This window comes from Passer montanus, unplaced genomic scaffold (assembly GCF_014805655.1).
Source record: "Passer montanus isolate IOZ18808 unplaced genomic scaffold, ASM1480565v1 scaffold1, whole genome shotgun sequence".
NCBI lineage: Eukaryota > Metazoa > Chordata > Aves > Passeriformes > Passeridae > Passer > Passer montanus.
In genome coordinates this window covers 12438764-12461487 of record NW_024356504.1, presented here as the reverse complement: position 1 = coordinate 12461487, position 22724 = coordinate 12438764, and the positions used below count along the sequence as shown (strand labels likewise).

General features: G+C 40.2%; 2 protein-coding genes across 6 annotated transcripts in view; both read right to left on the bottom strand.

Moving 5' to 3' along the window:
• Positions 1–1873, bottom strand: part of ITGB6 (integrin subunit beta 6) — a 46165-nt gene extending 44292 nt beyond the window's left edge. The window contains exons 1-2 of the mRNA XM_039701389.1: positions 1728–1873; positions 835–1064 (exon numbers count right to left, since the gene is read on the bottom strand). The gene's annotated coding sequence lies outside the window, so the exon portion shown is untranslated. The remainder of the gene's footprint in view (positions 1–834; positions 1065–1727) is intronic.
• Positions 1874–13939: 12066 nt separating this feature from the next.
• The window catches only part of RBMS1 (RNA binding motif single stranded interacting protein 1), a 143243-nt gene continuing 134458 nt past the window's right edge, over positions 13940–22724 (bottom strand). For all 5 annotated transcript variants that reach the window (XM_039715694.1, XM_039715855.1, XM_039715762.1 and 2 more), the window contains exons 11-14: positions 21346–21456; positions 20603–20683; positions 19301–19385; positions 13940–16448 (exon numbers count right to left, since the gene is read on the bottom strand). In XM_039715694.1, coding sequence (XP_039571628.1) covers positions 19308–19385; positions 20603–20683; positions 21346–21456 — 270 coding nt within the window. In that variant the 3' untranslated portion in view covers positions 13940–16448; positions 19301–19307. The remainder of the gene's footprint in view (positions 16449–19300; positions 19386–20602; positions 20684–21345; positions 21457–22724) is intronic.

Below are 22724 nucleotides of genomic sequence, written 5' to 3'. Positions count from 1 at the left end.
CAGAGCTGGTGGCACAGCAAAAGCAGCGCTGAGAGCACTGCAGCCAGAGATGCAAGTAACAGGACTATTCACAGCCCTGCTTTTCCCCAGGGGATGGCGTCTTGCGAGCGACTTCATTAACTGCTGACAGCAGACAGACTGCGCCGCGCTGGGAGCGAAAGGGAAACACTCATCAGATGGCCCCAGCCACAACTGAGGAAACGCACTGAAGAGATAACTGGCAAGCGTGGAGCTTTCCTCGCTCTTCAGGAGAAGTTAGTCACATCCCTGAATGCAGTGCTCTGTTTCTTTTCTTGCAGCAGGGCATACAGAGTTGCCCTGCACAAAGGGTGCTGCTGCGGATTCAATGCACCCTTGGAATCTGCCCAGGCTGTAGAACATGGCATCTGAATTCCAGATCGGTTGCTAGTTGTAAGAAAACCCCTCAAATATCTTGGCATTTGTTTCTTTTAACAGTCAGGAGAAGAGAGCCACCAAGCCTTGCTACCTGTCATTCAGATCCTTGTTGTGTGTGACCTCTCGCACTGCCAATAGAACTTCCCTCACTGTGTGGCCAGCAGGGTGCATGTTCTCCTTGGTGTCCCCAAGGCATTTATTCACAGAACAGGGTCACACAGCTTAAATTGTTTATATCCTTAAAACCAGGGATCCTCACTCCATCCACAAGTTTAAAAACCTCCATCCTTACTAAACCAGCTCTGAGTTTTTTGCCTGTCTGTGCTCTCCACACTCAAAAGGTCTTGCTAACAGCTAAAGACCTGAAACACAAGGCTTTCTGCACACAGGTACTTCCTCAATTGCTCCAAAAATTTACAGAAAAACGTCTTGCCTTACCTGCTGCTCCCCAGGGAACATGTCTCGTGTGCAGAGCAGACTCCCTGGCACTGCAGACATCCTTGCACCACAGCCCAGCCTTCTGCAGGATCGGAGCTTCTCTTTTTCCACATGGCAGCTGCCTTGCTTCTCACCAGCCCTGAAGTCAAGCCTCTGTTTTAAAAGCACACCACCATCCTGCTCCTTCAAACTTCAGTTTTCTCTGTGGATTCTCTAGGCTCACCAAGTGTCTGTGTTTCAAACATTAACACTTTGATTAGTGCCTTTCTTTAGCAGACATTCTACTCTCCAAATCCTATCTCTCTATAGAAAGTCTGACAAACACTGGCCTAAGAGGCCATTAGTCAAAATGCTGTTCTTCCCAGAGGAAACACTACTGGTCCTTCATAACCAAGCAGGCTATTTATAGGAATGGTGACAGTGTGTCTAACCCCACAGTACAATGAGAATGAGGCAGTCCAGACAAGACAGGATGATAGAGGCTGTTCATAAAATCAAAACTGGAATTCATGTGCTGTACATCAATAGGGATTTAAGCAACCACTTTCTTTTCCCATTTCAGAGGGAAGAAATAAAGGCCCTCTTAGCACAGGGACACACAACACACTGGAATAATTAAACCATTATTTTGAAGAATAATGTTGAAGTTTTGTATCTGTTATAATCCTAATGTCTCCTCTTTCTGCAGGGCAGTGCTTCCACCTCACAGGCACCTGCTTTCACACTTCCCAACGGAGCTTATTCCTCATAAACTGCATTGTATGTCTATCTTGATAGACATAAAACCAGGTTCTTTGATCTGAGCAGCAAAATACAATTAGTTTGGGATAGAGAACAGAGGAATCCCAGACAAGCCCCAGACAAAAGCAGAAATGGCAGGGAGGCAGAATTACCTTAGGGAATGCACAAGGAAGCACCAGTGCCAGCTGGGTTACAAATCAGAGCAGCAAGCAGCTGTAACTCTCTTCTAAGGAGCTGGGTGGGAATCCAGGCATAAAGAGCAGAGGCAGCCCAGTGTTCACATCATTTCCCTGGGCAGTAGTTAAGGAGCTGAGGGAGCACTGTAAAAAAAGAGAAAAGATATAAAAAGTAGCCAGAAATGAGATGAGGATCTAATATTGTCTTAGGAATGCACCTAGCTGAGAATTAGAGAAACCTGTGAAGAGGCAGGGAAATGGCACTTCTTGGAGTGGGGCTGGAAGCTGCAGTGCCTGGGGCACCCTGCAGTGGCACAGAGGGCTCAGGAGGCCACCAGCCCCTTCCCCTGGCCAGGCTGCTCTGACATGGGGCAGACCCACGGGTCTCAGCTGAGGACCCCTCACCATCAGTACTGACACTTTTCCCTCTACCTACAGCAGCAAATAAAGCCACCAGCCCATCTCTTCAAGACCCAAAGAGGAACATAAGCAGCTCCTTTCCACCCTGTCTCACATGCCTGGCTGGGGCACAGCCCTTTGGGCTCGTGCACATGGGTGGGGAGGCAAGAGCACCCTGTGCTGACTCTGCCCGTGCTGCAGCCCTGTGGATGTGCTGAAATGGAATATAAATAGTTACAGAATGGCTTGCTAATAGTAAATAACAATAAAACTTCTCTATCAAATGTAAAAAAATCACATAAAAAGAGAAAGACAAAACTCTTCCCCATTGTGCTTGCCTATTGCACACCTTCCAAAAAACATGGCTGGATTTTGGCCTTGATACATGGAGGAATATATTGCTAACAACTCGAACTGAATTTGTACTTGGATATGTACTCCAGGAAAAAATATTACCCAAGTTGTCTGCAGTTGTAGCAACTCATTACCATCATTTTCATTTTTATTTTTTTCTTCATACAGAGACAGAATTAAAAATCAATTTCCTTCTTAAATAAAAATCTGTGGCTGGATACATCCCACACATAATTCTGTAATTTCAAGTCCTCGTGATTGATTATTTCTTCAGTAATCCCTAAGGATCGAGAGTGGAAAATATGAAGAGAAAGATGTTTGTTAAATACAACTATGTGTGCCTTAACGTACAAACAATAATAAATACTTTATAAGACAAATAAGTCTTACAATAAGTAAGACCAGAACATATTTTGACTGCAATAAAATGCAGACTCCCTTAATTCCCAGAAATTCACTACTTTTCTTCAGAGCAAACATTTATTGGTAATATACACTTTCTTGAACTGGGTAAAACTCACAGCTGCAAGAACAGTGGTGGTAAACCAGAGGAGCAGACATGACATGAACAAAAACACATGTAAAATTATTTTTGAGAGGCTCAGTGAAATTAAATGCTGTCATTGCCTAAGACAATCTACCTCACTGACTGTATTAAATTTGCCTAGATGCATCCCTGAGAGCAAAAAATGCAGCTGCCTGGCATAAAACACAGAGATAGAGAAATCAAACAAACTCCCATGTGAGAACTTTATCAAAGCAGGGAGAATAAAATCCTTTATGCCTTTTTAATATGAAATTAAGTAATAGAAATATCTGAATATTTTATGGGACAGATTAATCTGAGATATGTTTATTCAAGGCCAAAACCTCAGGCCTATGTCCTTGAAGATATTTACTTAATTTTGGTTAAACCTTTTGGTCAAACAAGTGCTAAGTTAGGTTATATCACTTTACATCCTGAAGACAAATGCTGCCTTCACTTGATTTGTAGTTATAAAATATGCTGGAGGTAGTGATGGAAACACTTTATATGTTTTTACTTCTAATACAGTGTGGCTTCAATCAGAAACAGAACTTTGTGGTAGAAATTGAAATATCATATGTATTTATACAACTCATACCCAGAAATTCAATACAGGCAAATTAATTCTATGGAAGAGGTAAATTTTACACAGAAGTTGCTGGTGAGGGGGCATGACAGTGGGGATGGACTGAGAAGGGACTTTGTGAGGCTTCAGGAGGGGATGAGCTTTGCTGTCTCGGGAGGGGACTGCTGGGGACAAAGGCAGGCACCACTCAGGGTCTGCCCCAGGCCAAACACAGCACCAGAAATCACTGCTCAGAACAGAGCTCAGCAGTAAATACACGAGTTTGATTCTATCAGTCATAAGCCTGAGTGGAGTGAAATGTAATGTAGTGCTAATAGACTCAAAGTATCAGCAAGGAAAATTTAGATCAGAATATGATATTCATAATTAATAAAACTGGTAACTATTGTACCATGCAATAAATGGTTACAGGTCTCATGCAGGACTGAATTATTAACAACACCACAGATAATTTCATTGCAATGCTATAATTTTTTTAAGCATTCTTAATGCAGCAAAATATCTGAATAAGCCAGAATTATTTATTTATTTATTTATTTATTATTATTATTATTATTATTATTATTACTACTAAGTCTTCATAAATGTGCACTCGTGTTTTAAAAAAATCAAAGATATTAAATTCAGGAATAGTAGAGCAACACTGACAAAACAGCTAAATTTCATATATACTATTTTCCTAGCCAAATCAATTTCTGAAAAACCTTACAAGGTAAAAGATATACCACAAAACCTTTCGTGTTCTTTATGCAAATTATGAAAATAAATTATCATTAACTAATTTATATGCATTTCATGATGAATTATATTCTCTTTTGCAGCCAGCATCATATTTTATTAAGACATTTGTTGGAATCACAGGGAAATTGTTTTAAAAAAATTTTTTTAATTCATCAGTTGAACATACTTTTTAATATTATTAACTGCAAATTAGAGTGATAACAGGAACAGACCTAGAATATGTGCTCTGAAGCCTATAATGATGTATTGCACTACTTACCATTCAGGACAGACCTTTCAATTCAGAAAGTGCTGAATGCATTACCAGGCCCATTGTCCAGAACCTCTGGCAGACATATCATTTGTCTCTATTGTGGTAATAAAGAGATTCCTGGCATTCTGGCATTAAGAAACCAGAAGTAATATATTAGTTTTACTTTACCTCTGCTGCTTAATAACGAGCACATACAATAGAGCACACACTTCAGAAGGCTATGAAGATAGTATCCTATTGAATGACAGACTGTCTGCTTGATTTACATGAAATACCAAGTGCTCGTATGAGAAAAGGTTAAAATTAGATTGACGAGCAAATGTGCTACCAGACTGCTGGCTGACAAATGGCAAAGTTATGCCAACGTATTACTTATTCTGGAGGCGCCCAAGAAGCAAGCAGGAGGATAGTAATTCATGTGCTAAAATATATTCACATTTAGCATAAACAAAGAGTCCTCAGGGTCTGCAACAGGAACATATTAGCTACATGTAATTTATGCCAACCACTAAGTCAGTGGAACAATTTCCTTATTAGATATGGAATTTGAATGACTTGTATTTTCTTTAGTCAAGAGTGGGCTGCTCTACTGTCATTTAAATTATTTCAGAATAATGCCCTGATGAATGACTACATTGTTCTCCCAATAAATTGACTGTTGTGCTACATCCTCCTTCCTGCACCAGCCACACAATGAAAATAGAGATTAGTCATGTAGCTTTGCACAGTGGCTCTTGGATTATAGTCTGGCTGCTTCTTGGTCACCATAAAGAGCAGGCTAGTTCAGTAGTGGTGACTCCTTTCCCTTTCCCTTTCAGGAAGTTCTGCTGAGATCCATACTAAAACTTGCTCCCTAAAAGGTGTGAACTAAGGAAAAAATTTGACTTGCCCATATAAAGGCAGTTTGAGCTCTGAAATTCAGCAGCAAAGATGTATCACAAACTGACCACTGTGCTCTGGGCATGTCTGCAGGTCTGGAAGTAACGTTTTATGATTCTATGGGTACAAATATCAACCCATCAGAGATACAGGGCACCTGTGCAAGCACCAGCTTTAATGATTTGAAGCTGGATTTTGGTGATAGTAAGTAACAACCAGTCAGATGTGCATCAGTTTTGGTCTATAAACAGAAAACAACATTCTGAAAGAGATGGAAACAAATTACCGATGCCTGCTACTTTTAAACTCATTTTACACAAATCAACTAATTACACTGTGAAAAGCTGTTACTGTATGAAGTGAAGAATGTAAAACTGTATCTTTCTCCTTTAGTACTCTACATCAATTCTGCAGTTTACTCCTGTGGAATTACAGGTTGACTATAAAGGGAATTTTTCAACACGTGAACATGAATTAAAAAGTAATTTACAAAGCAGACAGTATGGGCTTGAACCTGCTCTTCATTGGAACAACTTTTTGATATTTTGTTAATATGTAATTTCATTAACACTAAAGCTTTAACAGACCCAAACCCGTTTGCCAACCTGTTTCCTTAGGGAAAAGTGTTCTTATTTCCTTTTGCCATGACAGACAGCAAGTTAGGGGAGGGAGTTAATTGCCCCATTAGTCATCACCTTGTCAGGATGACTGGCAGTCAGTAGCCTTCAGGCTTGCATGAAAAGCTAAAGCCAGTTGAGATCTTCTTAAGTCTGGACGGGAGAGACACCTCTGGACCTGCTGCCCCTCTGTGACACCTGGAAAGCTGGTCCAATATTTTCTGCCAGGTCTTTCATATGTCTGTTAGTTCTTCTCCTTTCAAAACTCCTGTCAAGTAACAGGGGAGGGGAACAAAACAGAACTGAAGGTTTGAACCTCATCAGGTTCTCTTTCTAGCCTCCTCCTCCTCCTGCAATACTAGTCTTGCAAGTCATTAATGACCAAAGATACACAGGAACAATTTTTTACTGTCTAAAATAATCCACTAGAGTGCAAAATAGCCTCTATAAAAAGAGCAGCCATTTCTGGAAAAATCTCTGCTTTAAAGTTACGATATATTAAATGGAATTTACCACCAGAGCCTTCACAAGTAGCTGCTGAAGCAGTTATTGAGGCAGGTATTAGGCTAGGCTCAGATCTTGTGCAAACAGTTGTAGCTCCCGCAAGTACGATCGCACCGACAGGCTGGTTCCAGTCCTCTAGCAAGAGAGAGGCAAAAAAGTGAGAGACGCTAGCAGAGCATCTGCTAGCTAGATCAAAAAAAGTCTGTCTTGTTGGCAGAGCTATTGTCCTTTGGTCACACCAATCCTAATTTGAGTCCTGCTTGCAGCAGCATATAAAACCTGTGACAAACATAGTCATGCTGCCATTGAGCTGGATGCCAAAAGAAGATAATCACAAGTACTTGAGACTGCAAAGAAAAAAAAATTAAGAACCCCCAAAACAAAACAAAAATTTCCAAAGCCACACACAGGAAAGGAATGTTTTCAGGTCTGAAACTGATTGGGGGTGGGGGGGTGGAAATTTTGTCTTTTCCTCCTCAGCCCTCATTCAACATTAAAAAAAAAAAAAATCCTCAAAAATTGCAAACACATGCCTGGATCAGATCTTTTTCCAGAAATTCAAGTCTGTGTCTGTGCACTGCTTAGCCTAAAGCTAGGGTGTATGCAAAACAGAGAAATACTTTATATTTCCAGACTTACAGTATTTTTATTCATGACTGTCTGTGAACTCTCCTACTTGTTCTGATTGCTCTTTGGGTCTTTTATTGTGCCTGATACAGCAATCTGGCCTGGTCCAGAAGTGAATCATCTAATTACTTTGAAGACTGACAAAATCCCTGGCAGAGATTAACAAATGCTTCTTGTAGTCCGCATCTAAGAGCAAGTCTGTGCAGGTCAGAGCCACTGACCAGCCCTCAGGCACTGCTGATGAATTGCAAGGCTGTGTGCAGCAGAACCAGAGGGAACACAATAATCTGAAATGCATTGGCAACATGATTCTCCCTGACCAAAAGGGATCCTGCAAAAAGCTTCTAAGATCAGAAGCACTAACTGAAGCACTAACTATTCACTGTGGATTATGGTTAATTGTGCATTAGATTCAAGCTGTACAGATAGAGACAAGCAGCAAAAATATCCATTTTTTTGTGCCCCTTCACCCACTTGCCACATCTGTATTAGTCATCTGGACTGATATGTAAGAAGCCCTCTTTAGTGATCACTGACAGGTTTTCTTGAATGAACTTTGCCAAAAAATGAGCTGCCTCTTCTATATAATTTTAAATACTTAGAATAATTTTGCTTTGTAGTACAGATTTTTCATTTAACCTCCAAGACACCAATTTACTTTCACAGCTTTATCGGCTTCCTGAGAAGGTATTTGTTTGTTTCACACTGCGTTTGGAATGAATATACTTTCAATTATCATGGCTCTCATAAAGATATAGCAATAACAAAACAGATTCTCCCAAGAGTATGTGAAAATAGACAGGCTTTGAGTTAATGGGAAAAAGATTTCTAACTCTGGTCAGGGTTGAACCTTTGTAGGCTGCTTGACTTCTCCAGAATTCCCTTGCTGTTTGTCTCCTTTTGTGTTTGTCTGTCACTTACAAGCTACTTACCAATTCTCCCTGATCTTGCATGGAGCACTTGTGTTTCAGGTGACATTGTTTCTATTAGATTCTTTTATTTTCTCCGCCCCCTTGCTTGCTGTGCACTGAAGGTATCCTTAAGTGTTTCATTAACCAAAAACCCCTAGTTTTTATTTTCCTCTAATCAAGACAACCCTATTGTTATCTTAACGAGGACTAAAAACACCTTCTGAGATGTGAGAAAGGAGAAATGCGAGCACTTGCATTGTATTGTGCAAAGGCAGGAAGAGGTTTTGCTTTTAATAACAGGTAAATAAACGCTCCATAACGACGCGCTATGGATGGGTGTTTACCTTTTGTGACAATTTCTGTTTATCCCGATGCCCTCTGGTGGCTGCACCGGGCGAGTTTAAGCTCTGGGTAAGACCAGCGGCTGCGGGAGGCTGTGCCCGCTCTGCTCCTCGCACAGCACCCGCAGCCCAAGGCGGCAGCGGCGGGGAGAGCCCGACAATGGCACAGAGCATCCCTCGGAGCCCGGGCTCTGCACCCTCGCTCACCTCGTGAGTCCAGCTCAACCAGGGCAAACCAGCAGCTGGCTTCGCTGCTGTAGCACAGCACTGCTTAGGAAATGAGCTGCAGGCTTGCAGCAGGGCAGCAGCACGCATGCAGGGCTGATCAGATGATCCCCCTTGGCAGAGAGGAGCTGTGCATATGTGGGCTGTAACACACGGAATGGTATGGCTTGTCCTGAACTGTTTTTCCAGAGACGGCTGGCCAGTTTCATCTGCAAAATACTTTTGAGGAGAGGAATTTCTGTAACTGCCTAAGGTTTTTTTGTTTTTAATAACTGAAAGCTGGATTTTCAATTCTGTTGTACAAAATTCACCCTAGAATAGAGGGTAAGGCTTGCTGCTTCTAGGGACACCACAGCAAAGACAGAGCTAGACCACTCTTAAATATGAACAGTTTGCCTAGAAACAAACCCTAAACGTTCCCACTGTTATGCACAAGCTTACTTCCCTACTGCTGGCTTTGTTCCATAACTTCTGCAGCTCAGGGCACAGTGACTTGCTTGAATGCACAAGTGGCAAAAGGCCTTTGGCTGTGTGCAGCCTGTGAGCTGCCTCCTCCCCACTCACGTCAGAACCCTCTGCCTGCTGGCAGCTGGATCTTGTTGAAGCATGGAAAGTGATGAGAGCAGGGCTGAAGGAGGTCAGGAACTGACGGTCCATGCAGCTGCTAACTTCTGGAGCATTTCATTCTACTGAGCAGCACTGGCCTCTTAGAGCTGTTTGAAATCTAGTTTTCATTGTGTTCTGGCAATGACAGCAACACTTGGAGCTCTTTGAATACCCTTTCTTCCAACTGCAGTGGAATATTTTCCTGACTCAAGAAAGACCTGGAGTATGTCAGCCCTTACTGCAGCCCCTGTCCTGTGCCTCCCTTCCCTCTCCACAGCTCCCTGCACATGAGGGCCCAACTCTGATCCAGCCCAGCTGTGTAACCTTGCTCAGAGTGCTGGAAAAAAAGCTGTGACAAAGTCTGGAGAGATAAGAAAGGTAAAATTATAGACAGAGGTAGAAGCTAGTGGGACAGGACTTCTGGGAGCTCGAGGGTTTAGGAGGGAATGCAGCAATGTGGAAAGGATATAAAATCTAAAGAAAGAAAAGAGCAAGGCAAGTCAGGAAGCATCAGGTCAGTCCATTGCTCGGGGCAAGGCACCCATGCCAGGGGCCCTGATGGAGCTTGGCAGAAGATAGAAATGTGGCAATGTTGTGGGTCTGCTCCTGGGAGCTGCAGGGACTGACCCTTCCCTTCCTGCCCAATTTCTGCAGGGACAGCAAAGCCACTGCTGCTGCCTTGCTGGGTGAGCAGAGTCATCCCCAGCCCAATGGCTTGTGAAATTCTTTCTTTTCAGTGGGCTGGTCAATAAATAACTGCTTCACGTGCCTAGTTATGTATATTCTTCGTACAGATTATCTGCAAGACTGGCTAAAAATACCAGAACAAACTGATGCAAAAACAAGCTGGTAACAAATGCCTGTAAATATATTTTTGGGTTTTTTAACATTCACTGGAAGGCAAAAGAAAAAAGAAAAAAAGAAAATAAGCAAAAAATTTAGCAGTGTTTTCTCATTGGTATGAAAGTATTTCCCACTGGGAAAAGGCTGAAACACATAAAGGAAAGGTAATTTTCTATTTGTACTTGGAAAAAGCTAAAACTGTTTACCAAAACATAACATTTACTAGTAAATTTTCTCTTGGGCTTGTTTAATCATTGCTTTATTCCATTACCCTTAAGTGCTTCACAGACATTGCTTAAAATCATCATCCCTGTATGTGAGTTTCAGGTGGTTAAACTACTTGGGAAAACTTCTACTGCAGATGACTTTGTTAAAACCAGCAGAGTGCATGTGCAGAAACCATTTTACAAATATTATTCCCCTTGCTAACACTTGCATGTGGGGCTCTGAAACAATGACCCTTCTCAGAAAGCTGCCTGAGCAGGTTGACCCGAACACCTGCGGGGTGCATGCGGGAAGCCTTTAGGGTGCCACATACCTTCATTCCTTCAGCGCTCCAGAAATCCCTTTGTATTGCAGTGAAGCTGTCAAAAGAGGTCAGTTTATTCAGCTGAAGGGAGACCAACATAACACAACAGAATTCAGAACACCACTGATGTAGATACTGCGTGAGGGGATAGTGTTGAAAAAGGCAAGATAACTTAAACAGTTCAGGCTTGCCTGTGGAGAAGCTGGCCTTTCTTCTTGGACATGGAAAAACACCCCAGTAGTATTTGTCTGTGATACAATTTCTTCTTTACTACAGAAGTGGGCTGCACAGATTAGTCAGATGGTAGATGTGGTTAGAACTGTCCTGAAAAGGAAAGACTGACTCATTCCACATGCAGGCTTTTACACCCTCCCTCTGATCACTGCACGGTAAATCTTTGCTGTTCTGACATCAGCTTGGCTTTTCTTAGTCACTGAAAGAGAAGTTGCCAAACAGAATAGGTTTTGTATATCCTAACCCCTATTCTGGATAGAATTAATGGACTGAGTCTGAAAGCCAAAAGCCTCAGATTTGTTTGGGTTAATCAAAGCCAGAATTTGTTGGCGGGGGAAGGATACAGATGATCTTTCACAGTTGAAAGAGTACGTCAGTGTGGCAAGCGTTTGGAAGGTAACACGTCTTAAATGCCACCAAACACACTGGCTTTCAGAAGAAGGCACTGCTGGACAGGACAGATTATCTTATTCCAACACATGTGGAAGTTCACAAAAAATTTTGGAGCGGTTGACTACAGCAAAAGGAACAAGTGCAGTGAAGTGTGCACAGGAGGAGTAGGAGTACAAACCCATCCAAATATCCTGGCACATAAAATGCATTTCTGATACAATGTTTCTGTGGAAGATTAGGTCTATCATGACTGTCTGGTATGGTGGAGGTTCCATGGCATAAATTAAATCTAGAAGGGGAGAGCAAAACAGCACTTACTAATTTTTTCCCCTGAACAGCTAACACACAGTACCAGCAAAGTGCTTTAAACCACTTTGACTTACTCTGCTCTAGCCCAATAGATGCAGTCATTAGCAAGGCTCAGCTGCTCAACAGTACTTGGTTATGCTCCTTGTTAATGCATTGCTTGCACTTGTCTTGCACCTGCCCAGAGTAGCTAATTTAGAAAACCGAGAAAGATAAAAAAAATATGTTCAGTGCCTAAAGAAAGGCTACTTTGTAATCATTAACAACCAAAAAACAACAGGATCAGTGCATGATCTTGCACAAAACATTTATATTGGTACACAATCATCCCACATGAATCTGATACCCATATTTGTTAACAGGTAAAAACATTATTAACAGCACGTTTGCAAGTAGGGTTCAAAACAGGTTGTATGAGACAGGATTGAGTCAATGTTGAGCAAACTAGTTGGTAATGATTTTTATTATATACAATAAAAGTATATTATGTAAAGACATTGTATTACTGCATATTACCTGATAGGAATGACACACTAATAAGGTTGTCCTTATTAGATCAGGCAAAAGACACTAACCTGAAAAAAACACTCATTCTTATCAAATATATGAAGAGAGCTAAGTTTATCATAGGAATAATTAGAAAAGCAAATAGAGAGATACAGCAAAAAGAAAAAGAGAAAAGCAAATAGAGAGATAAGAGCAAAAAATATTTCCAGCCTGTATTATTCTATTTACAAACAGCACTTGTGAGGGGTATTCATACTTAATTTTAAAAGTATGCTTATTAATCTGAGATTAATTCAGTATGGTGATGAACATGAATAATATAACAAAACCCTTTTAAACTTTTCTATATTCATCTTCTCATGTGTTGCATTTGGGACAGGCAACATACTGGCCCAATATTTAAATGACCTCCCAAATGGCTAAATGGCATTTTTTTTAGTTACAGGAATGAGTATTTAGCACAGTGTGATTTTTTTTATCTCCATTTATCACGGAATATGCTGATTTGGAAGGGACCCACATGGATCACTGAGTCCAACTCCCCACCCTGCTCAGCACCATTCCCAAGAGTCACACCATGTGCCCAAGAGCATTGTCCAAACACTTCCTGAACTCTGTCAGGCTGGTGCTGTGCCACTTCCTAGGGAGCCTGTTCCAGTGCCCAGACACACTCTGGGTGAGGAACCTTTTTCTAATATCCAACCTAAACCTCCCCTGACACAGCTTCAGGCCATTCCCCTGAATTAGTGCTATAATTGTTGAGGATGTCTTCATTGCATAAGCAACTGTAAATAAAGTTTCCCATTCCTCAGGTGACTTGCTTTGCCAGCTCCACTGGAAGCACGTTTATTCTCAATATCTTGCACGAGTACTGCATGATTGAAAGCTCAGGCTGTGCACTGCCAGCAGCATGCCCCCACCTGCCATCCCTAGCAGGCTGCCTGGTCTGCCACAGTGCTGGCAGAGCCCTTGGGTCAGTGAGCCTCCCCTTTGCCTATCCAGCTCCCACAGCAAAGAGCAGGAGCCCTCTGGATCCTCCAGCCCTGCTCTGTGCCGCTGGGCACACCCCAAGGCTGGGCCAGAGCCCCCCTCCTGCCACACACATCAATCCAAAGCCAAGCCAGAGCATGCAGCTGGTAAAGCGTTTGGCTGAGCAGATACAATAGTTTGACTTTTCCCCTCTTGCTTTCCCAAGCCTTACTTTGGTCAGAGCAGTCCTCTACTGACACACGCCACCAGCAGTGCTGCCAAAAGGAAAATAAAATCAGAGATCACCTTTAAAGAAATGCAGGGCTTAAAGATGGCAGCTGGAAGGCCAGCACTGGAGATCTCTTGAATCCCAGTGCAGTGTCATCTCTGCCCTCCAGAACTGGGTATTCCAGCCAATGTCAGCACACGTGGGGAGGCAAAAGCATTTGAAGGCAGTGGGCCTGTGCCATGAGCTACCAAAGTGACCCTCCACCTCCAGCCTTACCTCAGGAAAATGGCATTTACAGCCACAGCACACAAGCCTGGTACACACAACTCCCTGTGTGGGCTGACACACAGCGGAACGGAGTTCTTGCATCCAAATCTGACATCCCATCATGTACTTTTCATACATCCTGTTTTGTTTGAACACCTTCGTAGTGTGGTGTGAAAGAGTTAAAATTTGGTTTTGACGAAAGACAGAGGAGAAAAAAACCCCAGGCTGTCCTGCAGAAAGCAATTCCAAACATCTCAAAATAAATGCAGAAGTTTTACCATAACCTGTTTGGGTTTTCCCCAAATAAAGAAAGGTCTGAAGGAAAAAGACGATGCATTTTTGTTTTTTTGGATCTTTTTTATTCAAAAGTTTTCAAAGAAATAAAACAGAAAAAGCTAACAATCTAATCAAATTTACAGTTCAAAAATGTCTTTTGGCGTTTAACAACAAGTCCTAGGAAACAAAACTACAGAGTTATCTTGAACCGGACAAATAAGTTACCACTGGCAAGTTTGTGGCACTAGTAAAACAAAAATAAAAAATTAACTCTCTTGATCATATAGATATCTCTATGAAAATCTTTTTTTTTTTTCAATCTGTACAAAAGGTCTTTCTTCATAAATTAATTTTTTATAATTTAATGGCTGTCTACTATGTGATGTTTAAGTAACTGATTATTTCTTTATGTACAGAGGTTAAATTTCCCAAATCTTACCCAGACAATGAGTATGGCACTTAGTTCAGACATTTCTGGCAGCAACTCTTCCCTCCCTCTAACAGAGCTATCATACTGCAGTTTTTAATTAATGCAAAAATAGCAAGTAGTGAGAGATCCAGGTTTGGAAAGTTACCAAATACAGGCAAGGTGCTGCAGGAAGTCTGGACTTTTACAAAGCAGTAATATTCCAGGGAGCATAGAACCAATAATACCACAACTTTTTAAAAAAAGAAAAAACAAAAACACATCTCTTATGACTATGCATTTCACTAGAATCTACACTTCTCAGAGCAGCAATTTACTTTTGAAACTATGAAATGTCACCGACATCTATACTCCAATACTCACACAAAATTTAAAAACTAAAAAATACTTGAAAGAAACAACTGCTTAGCCCTAGCTCCCGAGCTAGGATGATTTGGTCTGTGGAAACAGGGAGGGCCAGCAACCTGTCCCAATACAAAAGGAAATAAACTTTGAGGTAGATAACTGATCATATACAGCTGACCAGAGAAGTACACAGTTTTGGAAGACAACTTAATTTATCATTCAATTTAAAACATATGCAATTGTAATAAAAAGCTTTAGTAGCAGTGAATTATCTAATATGTGAAGTACAAATAACTGTGTATTTATGAATCAGGAATTTCATAGTTTCAAAATTGGTTTTCTTTACACTTAACACTTGTAGTGATGATGTAAAGTGTGGCACTGCTTGGATCCAAGTCTTCCTTCATGCTTTTGTGTCCATACATCAATTAAAATTATAAAACCTAAATGCAAATGTACAAAAAAGGCACATTCTCTTAACCGCAAACTGGTCCGGCAAAAATAAAGAGTACAGAAGACGCAATGCTGAGACAAATCAGAATTATTGGTTACTGGCTCTTTGTTCTTTGGTAAAGTTACCTTTTAAAAGTGCCAAGTCTTTTTATTTTTATTTACCTACTATAGAGAGCTAGTACCCAATCAATTATGTTTCTACTTAAATCTCAGCATATGTTTGAAAACGAGTCCTTTAGCTTTTGCCATTTTGCTGTAATAGCAACTTTTCTGTTTGCTACCTCTCAGCACAATCCTCATCCTAAAGCACTATCATTAGTATAAAGGAAGGACAAAACATTCGGTGATATCTCCACCCCAAACTCCCTACTCTACCTATGCTAAAACTAGAACATCAAGTTAGTTTCTGAAAAAAGGCAAAAAAAGATTTTACATTGCATCATACAGCAGAGTTCCTAAATCATTCAAACTACCAGAGGGAACTATTGGCATATGGCCTTACAAACAATTTATACTATTAAAATTTCCCCAGTCAGAAAATGTGTTTCACACAAAACATTTTTCCCCTCTTGCATTTCACTACCTTACATATTATGTGAAAAAATCATTAAAAACACTTACTACACATTAAAAAAGCCAAATTTTCAGCAATTTTTATTGACTACCTTTAAAAGCCCTATGCTGCTGTTTTACAAGGCATAATAGACCAGCTCATTTGGTCAAAGCATTCTACACCATTAGTTTGGACTACTTACTGAAACAGCTACAGCATTGAAAGATTTAAGGCAAATTGGAATTTATAGAAAAGGATAAGACACTTCACACTACATTAAAAGAAAAACAGAAAGCTAAGAGACCAGACACTATAACTGCAACACTGCACTAAAGCAACACTCACACACTGCAAGCACAGAACATCATCTTAGATGTTTTACTATTTTAAACTTCAGAAAATTCATTTCATACAAAAAAAAAAAGATAAAAAGAAACAAACAAAATAAAAATAAACCAAAACACAAATTCTGTCATGCACGTGAATAAGTCTTCGTGGTCATCTGTGCATACCCAGAAATTTGAAGGTTTTTTTTTTTGCGTCATAACACTTGATAAAAACTTTTTTTTTTACTAAAATAAACCTGTTCATGGGAACAGCTACTAGATGAATTTAAGGTTTTTCTTATGCACCTTATAGAACTTATAGCAAAAATAGTTTTAGTTGATTTCATTATAAATAACATTTTCAAGAACCTGTGCAAAACTGTCAATAATTCCTAAAGCACAATTGATCAGTAAAATCCATGATTGTTTCAGCCTTTGCACCCTTCTCCAGGCCAGGTCAACACTGGACATCTGTAACACAGAAAGGTCAGAGCTAGAGCAGAGTTACAATCACACACCTTTTTTTCTAACATAGCTGTCCACAAAACAAACTAATTTCCTATTTTAGACAGCTGTGAGAAGACGAAATGAATCTGAGTATAAACCTGGGCAGTAGCACAGGCAGCACTGCAGGTGCTTGGCCCTTCCCAGGATAAGGCTCTCCACCAGGACAGAGCCCGTGCTGCATTTCCCCCTCTCTCCCTAAGAACTGCACACAGAGCTCCCATGGGGGAACCGTGAGGCTGCACTCAAAGCTCTTCCCTTCTTTGCTGTTTTCTTGTTGTTGTTCCTTTTAATTGACCAAAAGTGGTTGAACGTGCTAGTCTTGTGCCATCTCCAAGGCTCTGGAAAAGGAACAATAACTTTCTTTAGGTGCAGCCTCAACGAGGCTACGTACGGCAGCAAGGCAGACACAGCTACTGTGCCTCCCTGATGGCAATACTGAACAGCAAGTCAGGGCTCATCAAATTTGAAGGCAGACTTCTTAATGTACTGGCTTATGTTGCCACATGGGTTTAAAAAAATACCCAGCTAATGACAAGAAAGTTTAGACAATTTTTTAATTTTTCAAAGCAAGGCAAAGTTTGGTATTTTAAGGCTTGTACATTTGTAGGTGCATATAAAACAGGTTTGGGTTTTTTTTCAAGTCCTTTTGACTATTTTTCACATAGGAGCAACTTTTGGAAAAGAAGCTATAAAGTTATTAAATGTAGCTGCCAGAGGAAAAACACTGTGTATTTCTGATTGACTGTATCCACTCATGTAAATGTGCTAGTTGTAATTTACCCCTTGAATTATGGGAATATGGGTACTGACTTTCAGTAGGACATTCCCAAAAGTGCTGCATGTGCATTTAGAAAGAAGTTTCAGCTTGACAACAGTGACAAAGCCACAACAATCAAGAGACTGCAGTGTTCCCTGTATTTAGGGCACGAAATAACTGTTGATTCCCTCCTCTTCACCTGTCTGAAACAAGACAAGTGCCAGCATGCTCCAGGGACAGAAATACCAAATGCCATGCTCTGAGGCTGAAATCAGCTGGGTAATATTAACTTTCCCCATGTGCCCACTGCTACAGCCTCTGCTGACACAAATTTCACTTGCCCCCACTGCATATAAATACAGGTAACAGTGCCTCTCTGAAGAATAAAATAAGTGAAGAACTGACTTACAGCAAACACACAGAATTGCTCACAGAGCTTGGAATTCTACAAAGAGTCATCAATACAAAAACATGTTTCAGATGGCAACAACAACTCATCCTTTCAGGAGACTTAAGGCTGTTCCTCCTGCCTGGCCTCAGTCTATGGGGAAAGATACTGACAGACTGGGAGAGAGAGGCAGGATGGGGATGTGACATGCAGGATTATGCTTCGCTGGCTACCACAGATCTCTGTTGGTGAGGAGGTTTTACATGCCCACAGGGAAGACTTAAGGCAAAACAAATAATTCCGTGAAAAGCGGTTAACACCAGGCAACAGCCTTGGCATGGGAAACGTGCAGGAGTCATGAATTTAACACCAGGAGATGGATAACGAGAAGAGCCTGTGGCTTTGCTTTCTGCCTGCCCTGGAAGCAAATCAAGGATGTGGGCTTCCTCTAGATGCCAGCATTTGGCCCGACTACAGGAATAACACAGGTCACATGCTGTGCTACGCAGGCTCTGCCGTCGCTTGAGTTTGCCAAGTTTCCCCATTGGTTTGTTGCTATCTTTCCACATAAGAAGCTCTTATGCCAATAATGGGGATGAGAGCACTGCTGTCAAACAGCACAGCTGACCTGCAGGATCAAAGCTAATGCCAAAATGTGTGTTTTGTTGGATCAATACATTTTAGAGAGATATCACACAATGGTAGCACATAACTGATTTTGGTTTTTCAGTATCAAATAAATGCCACAAGGGCTGTAGCAAAACCCTTCTAACATGGCCTCCAGCACATTATTGCAGATGAATGGAATTTTTCAGTGTGAGGTCTTAGAAAATGTGATGTAAAAATTTATGTAGCCAAGTTGCCTGGCTTACAAAGCACTAAAAAAAAAAAGAAAAAAAAGGATTAATACTAAATTCCAGAACTTTAAAACATGGATCATGGAAAAGGGAACAGTTAGTGCAAGTAGCATTCTTAGGACGGAAATGTACAGAAAGCAAAACAATTCTGTATGAAGTAAGTTCAGGTAAAACTAATGATTTGCTAGTCAAAAAGGCCATGCAAGCAGAACTAGAGGAAACCTGGAGTATGAAAGTAAAACTCTGGAATTAAAGCCAAATGAGGACTTGGATTAAAAACAAATTGACAAAACTCTGGACCAAACTGCTTTTTTTCTAGAAAAAAGGATCTGCTGGGAAGTCTTCAGGAGAAAAGGTCAGCAAGGATTTCTACCAGACTGCCTCCCTGCCTGTGGTCTGTAAGTCAACCACCAACCTGCTGCTAATCTTACATGTACCACAAAACTAGGCATGATATGTCTATCAGTACAGTTCCCTTTAGCATTTTGATTCCTGTATTTTTGCATTAATCCATTGTTTTCTGTATACAGCATGCTGCTAAAATGAACAAATTAAAAGCCAACATAATCCAGTTATGGTATAGAGAAATTATTTTAAAAATATTACTCAGAATTCATTAATTAATTTCTGGATCCCAGGTTTCCTTCCCTGGCTTTTGACTCTGGCCAAGTTCAAATCAGCTTCACTGTCCCCAGATAGTATCATCAGTATTATTTATATGACATTAAAAAAAAAGTTCAATACAGAGTACTGTAAATTATGAAATAAAGCATCTTGGAATTCACATCTTTCATGAGACAGGATGAGCCCCTACCTCACAGTTACTTATTTTGCTGATACGTATATGGAGAATGGTCACTGGATGTCTCTACTGTAACCTGCTGCTGACCACTGGCTTCCTGCAAATAAAAAGGAAGACAAGCCATGAGACACAAAATCAAGCAGCATTACCTGCAATCTGTATTTCCATTTGACTCATGCAATTAACAGTCTTCAAATCTAAAACCTTAATCACATTTCTCAAGTGAGGAATTCTAAATCTGAGGTGCTAACTTTACCTCGATGAATATTTCAGCAAACATGAATTAAATGATCATGCAAACTTTGTACTTCCTCAAATGCTTTGATGATAATGAAAAAAAACCCCTCAAACTTTTGACATTATAGAAATAAACAGAGAGAGGAAATAACTTCTAGAATATTTTCTATCTGTAGATGTAAAAGAGCATTCTGTCCCTCTCTTTTTGAAGGGGAGGGAGAAGAATGAGATCTACTTACCACACAAACACTATGAGTACTGTGATGGGGTTAGCACTAGGCAACACAAAGAATTGTAGAGGGGACTTTGCACCAGGCTCCCCAGAAACCAGGTAATTAATTCAGCTGAGAGTGCTCTGGCAGACAGAGCAATCAGGTAATTACCAAAAGAACTTCTCTGATCCACATGGGCAGATGCACCAAAATGAATCAAACAAATTCTGGAGTTTCTGGACAAACAGACTTTGATATGAAATGTTTTTTTTCTTACAGGCTCTGGAAGAGACTGTCTGGCACTCATTGTGAATACATGAGCTGCAGCATGCCTTGTCTAGCTCCTCTGTTAAAGTGGTACTGACCTATGAAAGGCTGTAAGGTAAGCCAAAGTAGTAGATAAATTATTTATCTTACTTATGCTCTCTCCAATGAAAGAAATAAATTCCTGTTCGATGGAGACATTTATTAGACAAACATGCACAGTATCCTGAGATGCCAGGGCCAAATCAGGATTCTTTGCAAAAAGCTACAATCAAGGTCTGCTGGCAGATAATTCTGTACACAGGTAAACTAAGTGAAAGATCAAAACTACAGTACATTCCCTGACTTGTTCCTATTGGTGTTATGTTTGACTAAACACAGAGTTTGCCTGAGCTATGCTCATAGAGCAGATTGCTCTGAGTATATACTGCCATAAGTACAGGTAATTCTTTAGTTGAGAATAATGAAATTTCATAGTTTTAATACATGTGACATTCACAGTACATTCACAGTTACAATATTTGCCTTTGAGCACTCATTTTCCTAGAAAAAAAATTGTATTAATATTTCTTATCTCTGGTCTTTTATAAAATATACTGACCTCAACAGGAACTGCTGCTGTCTGGACATGTGTGTACTGGGGGATGTAGGCTCCTTGCATAGCTGTTGTGGCTGGCATGTACTAGAGAGACAGAGATCATTACATTGAGTGAGAGCCCAATGTAAAAGTATTCAAAATACCTGTCATGGTATTGCTTAACAGATATTGACTGCTTCTTTAAAGGAATATACATGAGAGGAAGACTTTTGTGTCTGAAATCAACAAGCTTTCCAGAAAAGTAATTTATTTATTTTGAGAAAATTTAGATTTAGAATTCAAAGATTATATAAAGGACTTTTCCTTCTCTTTTAACCCCAGTCACATATTTTCTTTTTTCTTTTTTTAACCCCATCTGGTCTGAAAAGTCTTGAAGTTTAGAGGCAAGTCTGAATCTCTTCTGATTTAACTTCTGTTCCACACTTCAAGAGATTAGAGTTGCAGAAAGGAATATAAAGAGAAAAACTATGTATTTTTAATATTTTGGATGCAACCTGAAGTTACCTCCTGGATGCCTTTCATTTGTTTTGGTCTATTTTTATTTACTCATTTCCAATTTCTGATCAGCTAATGGACTGAAGCTGCTGAATATAATTTTAAAATGGAGACAGTTCCTAATAATTTACTGGACATAAAATGACTTACAGGATTACTTTTTCCCACATGCAAGCTGCACAGGGATACTGTGATCTACATGCAGTATTTTCTACTTGGTAAGTTATATTTGGTATCAAATTGCTACATACTGTTCCAGTACTGCCTAATGAAAGGTGACTCATCTGCTGTGTCAGAGGGCTTATCATTGATGCAGGCTGTAGTGACATGGTGTGGTCCATGGAGGGAGTCAGAACAGCACCCTGTTAAAACACAGAAACAAAGAAATGGTTGCGGCACTCAGATTTAATTTTTGATTTGACAGTCTAAGTATGGGCTGTCCTTCTGAGGGGATGTACCACAAGAACAGTCCTTAATCCCAGGCACTGAGTCGAAAAGCAAGTCTGGGGCATTCTGAATATTTTATTTGAGCATCTGTAGATGCTCAAGGTAGAAGACCTGCTTTGACTTCCTGTTGGACATTCAACTGATGTGCAATACACTTGAGAGACCTGCTGAAAATGCTTTGGAAAATATGAGTTTAACCAGATGCTGACTTGAAAGCAAAAATGTGCACATTACCTGGTACAGATTCACTTAGCTTAAGCTCTGGAATTTCATGCTTCAGGAAGAAACTTTTATCTCATCTTTAGGAATGGTGTCTTTGGAGAAGGAACATTTGAGTTCCTACCCATCACACACGATGTTCACACACGAGACAGCTGCCCTAGTTAGTGGCTGCTTTCAATAGCACACACATTTCAGAAGAGTGACTTAGCAATGCTGATTCTTTGTCTAAATACCAGCTGCTCTTGATGACATTTCTATTGCTTCTGTACCATTTTGTTAGGTTCACAAAAATTATACTCTAAACTTCTAAACACTTTAGATTGCTAAATGTGGACAGCACACAGGTTTTCAGAGTTAACTGAAATGGAAGATTATCAAGAAATTTCATTTTACCAATCATGTTTCATAAAAACACATTTTCAAATACTTTGTATGACTTATGCTTGCAGAAAGTGTTGATCAAAATTAATGGAGGCTCAAAACGAACAGAAATAATTGCAGTGTACTGAAAGCAAGTATTTTGAATCAATAACTAATCCTTAAAATGAAAAAAAAAAGAAAAAAAAAGTATGAAATATACTTGGAAAAACAACCATGTGATCAGTGTAGATGAAATGAGTCACAGGCACATCAAACACTGAAAGAATTTCCTGTCTGTAGACTGCAGGCTTCTCTGAAAAGCAAATGAGCAAGACAGCACCTGTCTTTGCACAGGCCAAAACTAAACTTCAGTCTAGAATCTAGGTCTTTATTTTCAACTCTGAAATCTCATCTTGTGTACCTGTGAAACTAATACACCTAAACTAATACACCATTGTAACATATCAACTTCTGTCTTTCACTGCATTATTTGCAGGATGTTGTTTTATGAAAGTCTGTGTTGCTAGAGAAGGAAGTTAAAACCTACTCTGTGTATGTGTATTTAACATCAAAAACCACAAATACAGCAGCAATTAAGTGT